This window comes from Barbus barbus, assembly GCF_936440315.1.
Source record: "Barbus barbus genome assembly, chromosome: 9".
In the NCBI taxonomy this organism is placed as follows: domain Eukaryota; kingdom Metazoa; phylum Chordata; class Actinopteri; order Cypriniformes; family Cyprinidae; genus Barbus; species Barbus barbus.
This window is the reverse complement of record NC_136737.1, coordinates 2,850,706-2,865,085: the sequence shown is the minus strand read 5'-3', so window position 1 is coordinate 2,865,085 and position 14,380 is coordinate 2,850,706. Positions and strand designations below refer to the sequence as shown.

General features: G+C 34.8%; 1 protein-coding gene across 13 annotated transcripts in view; it reads left to right on the top strand.

Moving 5' to 3' along the window:
* LOC306874474 (uncharacterized protein) overlaps positions 1-14,380 on the top strand; it is a 207,065-nt gene that overhangs the window by 135,617 nt on the left and 57,068 nt on the right. For 12 of the 13 annotated variants that reach the window (XM_079424545.1, XM_079424552.1, XM_079424553.1 and 9 more), the window contains 2 exons: positions 506-589; positions 772-1,513. The exons of the other annotated variant lie outside the window; for it this stretch is intronic. In XM_079424545.1, the coding sequence (XP_079280671.1) occupies positions 506-554 (49 nt within the window). In that variant the 3' untranslated portion in view covers positions 555-589; positions 772-1,513. Of the gene's footprint in view, positions 1-505; positions 590-771; positions 1,514-14,380 lie in introns of those variants that run through there. 13 annotated transcript variants of the gene reach the window in all.

The window sequence follows — 14,380 nt, the reverse complement described above, 5'->3', positions numbered from 1 at the left end:
ACACACACACATTTAAGACATAATGTAGTCTCTGTATGAATGGATATAAACTGTTTGTACAGCAGATGCTTTCCAGATGAGGCCATCTTTAACAGAAATCTGTATCATTAATTAAAAATTGTATCATTAATTACACGTCTTTTCTCCACATTAATAAAGATGAGGTCATACAATGTTATTTGAGAGGAAAGCCTTTTAAAAACACAAACCCTGTGTCAGAAATCACCCCGTACGCTTAAATAGGGCACTTTTTGAGTGGACAGCCATTTTCAGTGGTGTCCAAAAGTTTAGTGAACATTATCGAGTGCACTTATTCAATCCCACAATGCACCGCAATAACGAGTATACAACTGATGTATGCCCAACAGCTAGAGAATACCCATAATGCACTGAGTCACGCAACAAATGAATTCCTGTGTCTCACCAGAAGATATCTATATGTTTTGATATCACAAAAATAGCATAGTTGATCTTCTGACCACTTCTCTTCTGTTCCACCTTACAGTGTAGATAAACATCCACCATCAGAAGATAAAAAATGCTGTATATCATAATCTGAAGTGGTCTTGAGAGGAGCAGTAAACATCAGGTGAGGATCCACAGAAGAGCTTCACTACTGTGTCTATGAGGAGAAATAAATGTGTGATAAATGTGTAAATGTGATCCATACAGGTGAAGAGACTCAGACTTTACAATGAGATAATGCAGCATGTGTGTTAGAAACATGATATTACATGATTAATGTTAATGATCAATTTGTTTCATTTAAAGCTGGAACAGAGGAAGAAGCTCAGATGAGTCTGTCTGGATCTTCAGTTTAATAATATTTGTATTAAACTCATCCAAAATGATTCAAATGTTTAAATGTGATTGTCAAGTGCAGCACTTAAATGTATCAAAAGATATAAAGTCATGTGAACTTTCCATGTTACTAAAACCATATATATGATCTGTTATATTTTATACACATTGTTATTGTATTTAATGTTATATTAAGTGAGCTATGTGTCTGTCTGTTGCTAACAAACACAAATCCTCTCATTACAACAAACACAGCAGAAACACAATGTGAATAAAAGATGGATTGTGCAGTTTTGTCAGATGAATTGATTAAAACAGGAGTTTTCACACACAGTGAGTTTGAGCTGAACTGACTGACAGCTTCAGTGTTTAGAAATGCTGTCTTTTACTCACTGTTTGTGTCGTTTTATTCACAATTATTTTATTCACAATTTGAAGAAAAGTATGTTTTTCATGAGACTTTGTGACTTTTCCTACATCAGTAAAATATATATATATAAATGATATAATGGTGATTGCTGGTCACTATTCTGCTGGCTATGATGGTAATTGAATGTGTTTTTATGTCATTGACTGTCGACACATTGTACAGAATGTATGTGGTTATGTTCAAGGAGGGATAACTTAACATACATTTGATGGTTCATTTGTGTCTATGATTATTAGTGCTGTCAAACGATTCATCATCCAAAATAAAAGTTTTAGTTTACATAATATATGAGTGTTTACTGTTTTTGTGTATATATATAAATACAAACACATGCATGTATATATTTAAGAAAACTTTTGTTTATATATTAAAAATATTTATATTAAATATTATTTAAATTTATAAAAATATTAACGTAAATATTCAAAATATATACTGGTATGTGTGTGTATTTATATACACAATAAATGAATGTGTACTGTTTATAATGTAAACACAAACTTTTACTTTTTAGATTTTAAAATAAGTTTTTGCTTGTCATCAAGTGTGTTTTCTTACATTTTTAATTTTACAAAGGAGGACAGTACTTGAAGAACGAACAAAAAATATTTTTGTTCATAATATTAAAATACCATTTAAAGGAAAACGCCACTGTTTTTCCATAATCCAATATGTTCTTCTCTCAGCTTAGACGAGTTGATATGTACCTCTATCGTCTCAGTGCGTGCACTTAATCGCTCAAGCGCGCGCCGCCACTATGCTAGCGTTTAGCTTAGCACCATTCAGTCCTTAGGATCCAAACAGGGATGAATTTAGAAGCCACCAAACACTTCCATGTTTTCAAAATTAAATGTGGTGATTTTCTAAGCGGTTAAAATATAACTATAATGTATGGCAGAAGAGCACTTCGACCTCGGCGCAGTAATATCATCATCACTCCTGTAAATATATTTTTGTCTGCATGTAACATGCAGGGCTCCATAATTTATTGCATGCATTTATATATTGCTGCTGTAGAACTGTATAATTTTTAAGTACATGCAAACGCTGCAGCCTAATCAAATAAAATAATTAATGTAAAGAAACTGTGGTAGCTGCTGCACCGCTTTAATTCTTCTTTCATTTTAATTCTCCTCTTTTACTTTTACTTCTTTTACTCTGAGCAGAGCACTCATTTTCAAATCTGAATCTATAATAAAAACATATGTTGTATGCATTTCATGATAAAATCGGCAGAACTTGAAAGATGAGATTGTGTTATAATAAAAGTAACAAAGCTTATAATTATTGTGTGGCTGGTTCACTACAAATAACGAATGTACTTGAAAACATTATATATTTTTTCCAAGCATTTATAATAACAATCAAACAGCTTATGAATAGTCACCTAATGTTATTTACCTCAGAAAAAACACTTTTTGTTATATGATTTAACACTGTTTGTTATATGATGCTACTAACCTACTTGAATTGCCCCTTGTGGGATTAATAAAGTTGTTAACTTAACTGAGTTGGAGCCCACTTTAACCAATAGCATTTTCTTTGAATATGGGCCGAGGGTGGACTTAATACACCACTGGAACGTGTGCGTCATGTTTGCTGAGGATGCAGAATCAGACCTGAAAGTCCTGGATCTGAAGATGATCTACTTACTCTGAATGTTTGTGTGTGTTTGTGTAGTAGATGTTTGAGTGAAACAGTGTGGATCCTCTGGTGCCGTTTCAAATCTGTAGCTGTAATAAAAGTCTTCTCACACTCAAAGCACATATACTCTCTCACACCAGTGTGTCTCTTCTGATGTAGTTTGAAATTCCCCAGCTCTGAAAAGCTCTTTCCACACAAAGAACATGAATGTGGTTTCTCCTTTGAATGAACTTTCAGGTGCTTCTTCAGGTGTGAAGCTCTTACAAATGTGTTTCCACACTGATCACATGGGTGCAGTTTGTCTCTGGTGTGGATGTTCACGTGTTTCTTCAGGCTTGCTAAATCTGCGAAGCTCTTCTCACACTGATCACATCTGAATGGTTTCTCTCCAGTGTGGATCCTCATGTGAACACAGAGTAAATTTGGTTGCCAGACTCTGTCCACACTGAGTGCAGGGGAAACTTTTCTTGTTTCTTTTTTTCAGTAAAGAAACTCTTTCAATCTGCGAGCGAGTTTTTTCACTGGTTTTGCCAAGATGATGTTTCTGCTTTTCACTCGCCTCATTCTCCTCCATCAGATCTGAAATTAAAGTAAAAACGTTACAATATAAATAAATCAAAAACAAATCAGAGAAATGTGAAGTGAAAGCTGACCATGCAAAATTATGAAATATGTACAATGATCTATATTAAAAATATGGACACAAGCCCATGTTTTTGTAGTGAGAACTATTCAGTGTTTGATCAACTCCACACTGGATGAGGAGCACAAGACGGCGGCTGTGAGCTTCAGAGATGTGAGTGCATTCTGTGTGACTTAAAGAAACTTATATATGAAACTTGACCAGTAGTGTTAATTTCATTAATGAAAACTATGACGAGCTTTTTTCCTACGACTAAGATGAGACGAAGACAAGACGACAATAAGGACAATAAACAATAACTACGACTATATCAACATACGATTTTGTTGACAAAAAAGACGATACTAAAATCTATTAAAAAAAGAAAGAAATATTATTTGTAGACACGCTCTACACACAGAGCTGGTTGATTACTTATTAATTATAATCCATTACTGATTCTAAATTACATGACAAATTATAGTTAGTAACGTAATCCATTACACATTTTAGGTAATCTATTCAGACTACTTTTAGATTACTTTATCTACTTGATGTAAATGATTTAAACAATCTTATACCATATTGACAAACACACAAAGAGTAAAAACTATACTCCATGTGTTGTTATTAACAACATAAAGTGCTTTAAACATTACATCAAAGTTTCCCAAACTGGGATTGTGAGTTTAATAAAAAGCTAACAATTAAATCATAAAAAAGTGTTACATTAAAATAATTTAAAATCAATACAAATAAAAAAATATATATTTTTAAGCATAAAGATTAGTTTTTATTGTGAATGTACACAAATAAAAGTAAAACTTTCAGATTATATTTATGACTAAAAGGAGTAGTTGCTTCCACAGTTAGAAGGAAACAAATCAAGTGATTGCGCTGGAGCTGCGCACAGTTAAGCTTTGCTACCTTGAATATAATATAATATAATATAATATACACACACACAATAATGGCATTCAGATACATTGTGAATACGGAAACATTTGTGTCACAAATCACGAATGTCAGTGTTTACCACCACCAGAGGTCACCCGTTCACCACATTGACTCTCACACTACACAGCACACTGGACTCCATTTCCCACTATGCATTGCACAGATCACAGCTGTCACCATTCACTCATCACACACACCTGATGCTCATTTCACAATCACACACACTATTTAAGCCATGGACTTCCTCAGCATCAGGGCCTGTAGTATGTATCCAAGAAACTTGGTTAAAACCAAATTTAGAGTTTGTGATTCAGGGTTATATAGGTATAAGGAATGACAGAGATAATGCTGGACGGGGAGGAGGAGGAGGAGGAGGATGTGCTACATTTATTAAGCAAGATATTCCATATAGGGTACTAGAAAAGGGAGAGGATCTAGAATACATTGTGGTAGTAGTGTGGGAAAGAGGGGAGGAAATGGTTATAATAAATTACTATAATCCTTGTAAAAGGTTGGAAATAGATAAGTTATTAAGGATACAAGGAAATAATAGACAAAAAGTAATATGGTGTGCAGATTTTAATGCTCACAGTAAAATATGGGGGGAACAATACAACAGTGGGAAGCGATCACTACCCAGTATCATGCTCAGTGGGAGAGCGAGTGGAAATAAGATCAGGTGAAGGAATTCCAAAATGGGGTTTTAGAAGAGCAGATTGGGTAAAATTCCAGAAGTTAAGTGAGGAATCATTATCAAGGATAGACTTTTCTGGAAATATAGATGAAATAAACAATCAGATAACTTCAGCAATTATCTTGGCAGCAGGTGGATCTATTCCCAAGAGTAAACAAAGGAGGAATAAAAAACTGGTTCCATGGTGGACAGAAGAGTGTCGTCAGGCTGTTAAAAACAGGAATAGGGCATTTAAACTAGTTAAAAACACCCATAACATGCAGCATTTGATCCAGTATAAGAAGGCACAGGCAATAGTGAGAAGAACAGTACGTCAAGCAAAAAGGGCAAGTTGGAAGAAATTTTGCAATGAAATAGGAAGATCAACACCTGTGGGAGAGGTTTGGGGAATGATAAAAAGGATGGGAGGAGTAAGGAGGGAATGGGAAATCCCAGCTATAATTACTGAGGAAGGAACAGCAATCTCCAATAAGGATAAGGCAGAGATAATGGCAAAGGCATTTGTAAAAATTCACAGTTCAGATAATCTGTCAGAAGTATGCAGAGTGAGAAAGGAAAGAACAATGGATCAGCATCCAGGTGTGTTAGACTGGAGGGGAAAAACTGATGATAAAATAGATGAACCTTTTAATATGGCAGAGTTGATGAGAGCAATAAATAGAGCTAAACCAACATCTCCAGGGAAAGATCAGATATGCTACGTGATGCTAAAACATCTAGGGAAAGGAGCGCTCTTAAAGTTACTGCACCTTTATAACAGTGTGGGAGGAGGGAAGATTACCGAATGCATGGAAAGAGGCAGTAGTCATTCCAATAAGGAAACCCGGCAAGGATCCTTCTAAACCCACAAGTTATAGGCCAATAGCATTAACATCAAATGTTTGCAAAATTATGGAAAGGATGATAAAAGAAAGGTTATCGTATATACTAGAAAAAAGTGGAAAGTTAGCAAACTATCAAAGTGGTTTTAGGAAAGGAAGGAGTATCATGGATTCGGTGATAAGACTAGAAAATGAAATAAGAAAGGCTCAGGCCAATAAGGAATCAGTCATAACAGTGTTTTTTGATATAGAAAAAGCTTATGACATGATGTGGAAGGAAGGAGTGTTAATAAAGTTGCATTTGATGGGTGTAGGTGGAAGAGTTTTTAACTGGATAAAGAATTTTTTGTTTGAAAGGAAAATCGAAGTGCGAATAGGGTCAGTCAGGTCAAGTCAGTATGCTGTGGGCAATGGAACGCCTCAAGGCAGTGTGATTAGCCCACTACTTTTTATCATCATGATTGATGATGTCTTCACAAAGGTGCCAATGGATATAGGGAGGTCACTGTTTGCGGATGATGGAGCTTTGTGGAAAAGAGGAAGGAATATGGAGCATGCAATCAGGAAAGTACAAGGAGCAATTGATGAGGTGGTGGAGTGGGGATATGATTGGGGGTTTAAATTCTCAATAGAAAAAACACAAACAGTCTTTTTCACCAGGAAACAAAGTAAGGAAGGGATGAAGTTAAATATGTATGGGAAAGAATTAGAAAGGGTTGAAGCATTCACATTTTTGGGAGTTATTTTTGATTCACGGTTAACATGGGCAGATCATATAAAGAAAATAGAAGGAAAATGTAAAAAAGTAATTAATGTGATGAGATGTTTGACAGGTAGGGAATGGGGAGCTAGTTGCTCTGCATTAAAAACAGTATATGTGGCACTGATAAGATCTGTGTTGGATTATGGCAGTGTAGCTTATGGTTCAGCAGCCAAATCTCTATTAAAGAAACTAGATATGATTCAGGCACAGGCATTAAGAGGGTGTAGTGGTGCTTTTAAAACTTCACCAGTACCTGCACTACAAGTAGAAATGGGAGAAATGCCGTTAGCATTAAGAAGGAGGCAGTTGATGACAAATTATTGGGCTAATTTGCAGGGACATAATGATTTCCATCCCACAAAAGTAGTGTTGCAGGAGACATGGGAGAATGCAAGATATAACGGAGATAATTTTAGTCGAATAGGCAATGAGGTAGCAAAAGAATTTGGAGTATTTGATATGAAGATGAGCCCTGTAGTTGTATATCCGATGGTGGCTCCATGGGTACTTGTTTGGCCTGATATTGACTGGTATTTATTAGAGTTAAAAAGGAAAGGAAAAGATCAAATAGATTTGGTAAATGCATTCAAGCGCCACATAAATAAAGACTATAAAGAATTCATACATATATATACAGATGGTTCTAAGAAACCTGAGACAGGAGTGACAGGATATGGGGTGGCAATTCCTGCTAAAGGAATAGGAATTAATAGAAGAACATCAGATTTTTTAGGAGTTTACACAGTGGAAATGGTGGCAATATTAGTTGCGTTAAGGTGGGTGGAAAAAACAAGACAAGAAAAGGTGCTGATATTATCTGATTCATCTTCAGTCCTAGTGAGTTTAAGGTCTTTTCACTCAAAAAGCCGTCAGGATATATTATATGAAGTCCTTCAGTCAGTTACAAGGATAGCAAATAAAGGAGGACTGGTACAATTTATGTGGGTTCCAGCACATGTAGGGGTGAAAGGGAATGAGCAGGTGGATGAATTGACAAAGAAGGCTTTAAAGAAGGGAAATATAGAAATGCAAATTAAAATAAGTAAAGCAGAGGTCAAAAGTATCATCTGGGAAAAAACTAACCAAATGTGGCAAGAAAGGTGGGATAGAGAGGAGAAAGGAAGGCATTTATATCAAATTCAAAAGAGTGTAAAAATAACTAGGTTAGGTGGTGGGAACAGGAGAGAGGAAATTGTATTGACAAGGTTAAGACTGGGGCACGGAGCTCTAAACAAATCACTAAAATTGATAGGAAAACACGAGACAGGCTTGTGTGAGTGGTGTCAAGAAGAGGAGTCAGTGGAGCACGTAGTTATAAGATGTAGGAGGTATGAGGAACAGAGAATGATAATGTGAGGGAATTAGGGGTGCAGGAATTAACATTAAAAGGATTGTTGAACATAGAAGACAGAGCACAGGTTAGAATATTGTTAAATTTCTTAAAGGAAACAGGTTTGTTTAATAGGTTATGAAGATAAACAGGGAAATGGGAAAGTATGTTGGGTAAAGAATGATTGTGTCTAAGTGTTATAAGGTTTTTTTTTTTTTATTATTATTATTTTTTTTTATGAGGAAACTAGATTGTAAGCCTATTGTCTGACTCCGTCACACTCCGGAGCAGAAGGTGGCGGTAATGCACCAAAAGCAGGTTGCCAACCGCCGTTAAAAACAATAAAGAAGAAGAAGAAGCATCAGGGCCGAGTATTGTTTAGCGTTTATCACTCACCCAGCGATAGCTACTTTACAGAGCCATAGTCATTGTCACAGTCTTAGTCTTGCCTTGTGTTCCTGCCGTGTCTGACCCTGCCCTTGTTTACTGGATTTATCCTTTGCCTCTGCCGTTTGGACTCTGTTCGCTCCCCGTTTGGACTATTGCTCCTGTTTCTGGACTATCTCTCTGCCTTGCCCCTTTGGATACTGTTCGCTGATCGTTGACCCACGCTTGCTCCGCGGATTGCTTTGTCTTGCCCTTGCCATACCTGTTTGCCACTGTTTGACCCTGCCTGTCTCACCATGTTTTATAATAAAGCTTTGCACATGGATCCGCACGTCTCACGTCTCATCAGCCCCGTAACTATTTGATTTTGTGTTGAAAGAGACCCAACATTGGTTTCAGTTTCATTTTAGAGTAAATTAATTAGTTTTGGCTTGTCATTTATGTAGCTATAGCTTCTTATATTTGTATTTCTTGTTCTTTTCTAAATACTGTTAAATAGAAAGGATTTGTTGTGGAGTGAGAGGAACTAAAATAGCCTAGCTGTTTAAAGTGTTTATTATAATGTTTCTAAATTTCACCTCAGCATTAGGCCCATATCTCTGAATGAAATAATAAAAGGCGACTTATGAGACTTACATATAATTGTGTTTTTTTGTTTGTTTTGTTTTTATAAATAGGCGTAGCATATTTTAAACATGCAGCAAACCTTTTTAAATATTTTGCATACGGACGGTTAACACTTAACCGGTTAAAATGAACATCCCTAAATCATATACTTTGTTTCATCTGTATGTTTAGATAAATCTCTGAGAGGGGTATGATCAAGCGATTAGATGAACTAGGTTATTTACAAATCATCCAAGCATCCGATTCCTAGCCATTTCTAATTTACATTTGAATAATATGACTAAACATTGTTAAATTATATTCATCAACTTTCACGCTACAATAATGCATTCTCAACATTTATATATATATTATTATTTACTGGTTTATCCTACTATAAACACTAAATCTGATGAACTGCTGATAACTTTAAATGTTCTTCAGTGTCACTGATGAAGGATGAAGAATAAATACCAACCTGTTTGTTCTTCAGTGTGTTTCATTCTGCAGGGTTCTGGATCTCTCATGTTCTCTCTGTCCTTCAATAAACTCTGTCTCTGCAGATTTCACTTCTTCCTGATGCTCTGATGTGAGCTGAAATAAATCAATAAGTCCATTATTTATTATTATTTATCTTCTCTCTCATTAATATACAGGCACAGAAATATAGAAAAACACATACAATTAAAAGATGCCAAATATAAACAATGTAAGAATTTAAAAAGTGAAAGAATAAACGCAAAGAATTAAGAAACGCTGCAAATTAAGAAACGCTGCAAATCCTCACAACACATGCAAATTAAGAAACGTGCTGCAAATGCTCACAACACATGCAAATTAAGAAACACTGCAAATGCTCACAACACATGTAAATTCAGAAACGCTGCAAATGCTCACAACACATGCAAATTAAGAAACGCTGCAAATCCTCACAACACATGCAAATTAAGAAACACTGCAAATGCTCACAACACATGTAAATTCAGAAACGCTGCAAATGCTCACAACACATGCAAATTAAGAAACGCGGCAAATGCTCACAACACATGCAAATTAAGAAACGCTGCAAATCCTCACAACACATGCAAATTAAGAAACGCTGCAAATGCTCACAACACATGCAAATTAAGAAACACTGCAAATGCTCACAACACATGCAAATTAAGAAACACTGCAAATGCTCACAACACATGTAAATTCAGAAACGCTGCAAATGCTCACAACACATGCAAATTAAGAAACGCGGCAAATGCTCACAACACATGCAAATTCAGAAACGCTGCAAATGCTCACAACACATGCAAATTCAGAAACGCTGCAAATGCTCACAACACATGCAAATTCAGAAACGCTGCAAATGCTCACAACACATGCAAATTAAGAAACACTGCAAATGCTCACAACGCATGCAAATTCAGAAACGCTGCAAATCCTCACAACACATGCAAATTCAGAAACGCTGCAAATGCTCACAACACATGCAAATTCAGAAACGCTGCAAATGCTCACAACACATGCAAATTCAGAAACGCTGCAAATGCTCACAACACATGCAAATTAAGAAACACTGCAAATGCTCACAACGCATGCAAATTCAGAAACGCTGCAAATCCTCACAACACATGCAAATTCAGAAACGCTGCAAATGCTCACAACACATGCAAATTCAGAAACGCTGCAAATGCTCACAACACATGCAAATTCAGAAACGCTGCAAATGCTCACAACACATGCAAATTAAGAAACGCGGCAAATGCTCACAACACATGCAAATTCAGAAACGCTGCAAATGCTCACAACACATGCAAATTCAGAAACGCTGCAAATGCTCACAACACATGCAAATTCAGAAACGCTGCAAATGCTCACAACACATGCAAATTCAGAAACGCTGCAAATGCTCACAACACATGCAAATTCAGAAACGCTGCAAATGCTCACAACACATGCAAATTAAGAAACACTGCAAATGCTCACAACGCATGCAAATTCAGAAACGCTGCAAATCCTCACAACACATGCAAATTCAGAAACGCTGCAAATGCTCACAACACATGCAAATTCAGAAACGCTGCAAATGCTCACAACACATGCAAATTCAGAAACGCTGCAAATGCTCACAACACATGCAAATTCAGAAACGCTGCAAATGCTCACAACACATGCAAATTAAGAAACGCAAATGTGTGCATAGATAACAAGGCACTTTTTCAAGATTAAATTCTGAGTGCAGACATTTATTGGAAGGATATATATCATTTAATATTTTAAACTGTATTTCTTTTACCTTGTGAAGAATAGGACATTTTAGATAGGATGTTCTGAAATATTTAACAATGTTTTTGTCAAATGTGTGATTAACTCATTTCTTAATATTTGATAAGGGTAGTGTGACTGGATGATCTTATATATACACTTTAATAATATCAGATTTTCTAATATAATGAGTTTTGTGCCTCCAAAAAAAAGTCATACATTTTTTGATTGCTTGTTTTTATAATAACTGAAGAGGGAGCTAAAGCAAAAGCTGGATAAATCAGTCTAGATAAGTATTCAACTTTAGTTAGAAGAGTCCTCCCAAAATTGATAAGTCTCTTTGCAATCAGCAATTCAAGATACCACCGGCTTTATGTATTTTATTTTCAAAAATGTATTTTTGTATTCATTTGTTTTATAATTGTGATTTGTCTCTTAGATTTTGGTCTGATGTTAGTGCCTTTCTATTTCTGCAAATAAATGTTAATTATATGCTATCTTTAAAATATGTTATTTGTACTTTTTCACAAAAAAATTATGCCGTTAACTTTTAAATTTTGCAAGGGAAATATTATATTCATACACATAAATTTGAGAAATGAATACCAAAGTGTAATCTATTTTTATCAGAAATGGAAGCTTTGAAAAAGTCTCTAATGCAAATTATATAAAATAATAATAACACACACATATATATATATATATATATATATATGTATATATATATATATATATATATATATATATATATATATATATATATATATATTTTGTATAGCTCCCCCACTGCAATCTTTGAATATGTCCTAAGAAAAAAGGAAGGAAATTTGTACTCTTGTTTAGTTGTTTCTGTGATTTCTATTTTTATTTATTATTTAGTTTTTCCTATGTGGTTATTTGTTTATTTTATTTATTTTCTCCTCTTAAACACTGTTCTATAGTTTAAGATTGCTATTATATTTTGTGTTTCTGGATTTACTTGTTAATATATTTTTGTAATGTTCCATCATTCTTCTTTATTATTAAAAAAAAAGAAAACAAGTGCCAAATATAGCTGTGAAAAACCACAAATTAAATAAATCACCCGGTCCTGATGGGCTAACTTCTAACTTTTATAGATTTGTTTTGGATGATTTAAAAGAATTATTATTTAAAACTTTCTTACAATTAGTTGAAGAAGGCACATTAAGCTCTACACAGAGACAAGGGCTGATGACGTTACTACCTAAACCCGAAAAAACTCTAGATAAACAGATAATCTATGTCCGATAAACTTGTTAAATACTGATTATAAATTTTTTGCCAACAGACTTGAACAAAGTCTAACACAGACTAATGATGAAATAAATGCTGTTAGGACATTTGTATCTTGAAGATATCATAATAACTGCATAGTTTAAGTCTGATGAGAAGAATAAAATTAACTTTAACTGGCAATTTACAGGAGATCTGCATAATATGAGGTGAAAACAGGAGCTATTAACATGAAACATGGCCTAGAGGATTTTCAGCAGCTGATAATATTGATGAGCCTCAGACTATAAACACTCATTAAACAAGCCATTCAGGATCAGCAGCAGATCATCTCACTTTATTCTAAGTCTGAGTGCTTCCATTAGCAATACAGAGCTCTATTGAAAAAACAAAAACACATACTTCTCACTCTGGCATGACTGACACACTCATCTTTACAGTTTGTTAGCAATCCCTTTCAAATATAGGCTATTTAAAAATGTAAAGTAACTAAAACTATTTATTATTATCATATTATTATATATCATAAAGCAAAATTGTACACAATAATAAAACTTTAGATATTGCTCTTTGGGGAGGAACTCTTGTCTTTGAGTTGATCTGAATCTCACAGAAACTGCTGGTCTTCAAGATGAACTTTATTCAATGTGACAAGTTTAGATGATGTTTCTTATGACAGATTAATACAGAAGAGATGCGGTGTAGCACTTGAAACCTGAAGCTAAACTACTTATTGTGATTGTTTATTTTATGACTCTGTAGAGAAGATGAATGAGTGAAACTCTTCCCGCATGCAGTGCAGTGATACGGTTTCTCTCCAGTGTGGATCCTCTCATGTGTTTTCAGGTTTGCTGACCGACTGAATCTCTTGTTGCAGTGTGAACACTTGTAAGGTTTCTCTCCAGTGTGGATCCTCTGGTGCCGTTTCAATTCTGCAGCTGTAATAAAAGTCTTCTCACACTCAAAGCACATATACTCTCTCACACCAGTGTGTATCTTCTGATGAAGTTTTAAACTCTGCAGATGAGAAAAACTCTTTCCACAGAAAGAACATGAATATGGTTTCTCCTTTGTATGAACTTTCAGGTGCTTCTTCAGGTCTGAAGCCCATGAAAATGTTTTTCCACATTGATCACATTCATGCAGTTTCTCTCCAGTGTGGATCCTCATGTGGTTCTTAAGGTTTGCTGATTGTGTGAATCTCTTCCCGTACTGATCACATGTGAATGGTTTCTCTCCAGTGTGGATCCTCATGTGTCTCTTGAGATGATGTTTGTATGTGAAACTCTTTCCACACTGAGTGCAGGTGAAACTTTTATTGTCTCTTCTTTTCAGTAAAGAAACTCTTTCAGTCTGTGAGCGAGTTTTTTCTTTAGTTTTGACATGATGTGGTTTCTCCATTAGACCTGAAATTTAAGGTTAAAAAAATACAATATAAATAAATAAAATTAAATAAATCAGAGAAATGTGAACTAAAAGCAACGGCTACACAAAATTATGATCATTTTGACATTTTTACAAAATAAGGTACAATTATCTATATTAAAAAATACAGACACTAATCCAATGTTTCTCTAGCAAGAACTATTTGATGCTTAATCAAATCCACAATTATAATACTATATTCTAAACATAATATTAACATTAATATAATATACTAAAATATTATGTATTTAAATATGTTTCTATTATACACTAATTAACTGGCAAGTATTCTTCACTCAACACAGTTTCCATTCCATTTCATCCATCTCTCCTATACTATTTATTGGACTTTTTTTCTTCTTCATTTTTTACAACTCCTAGAGTATTTTT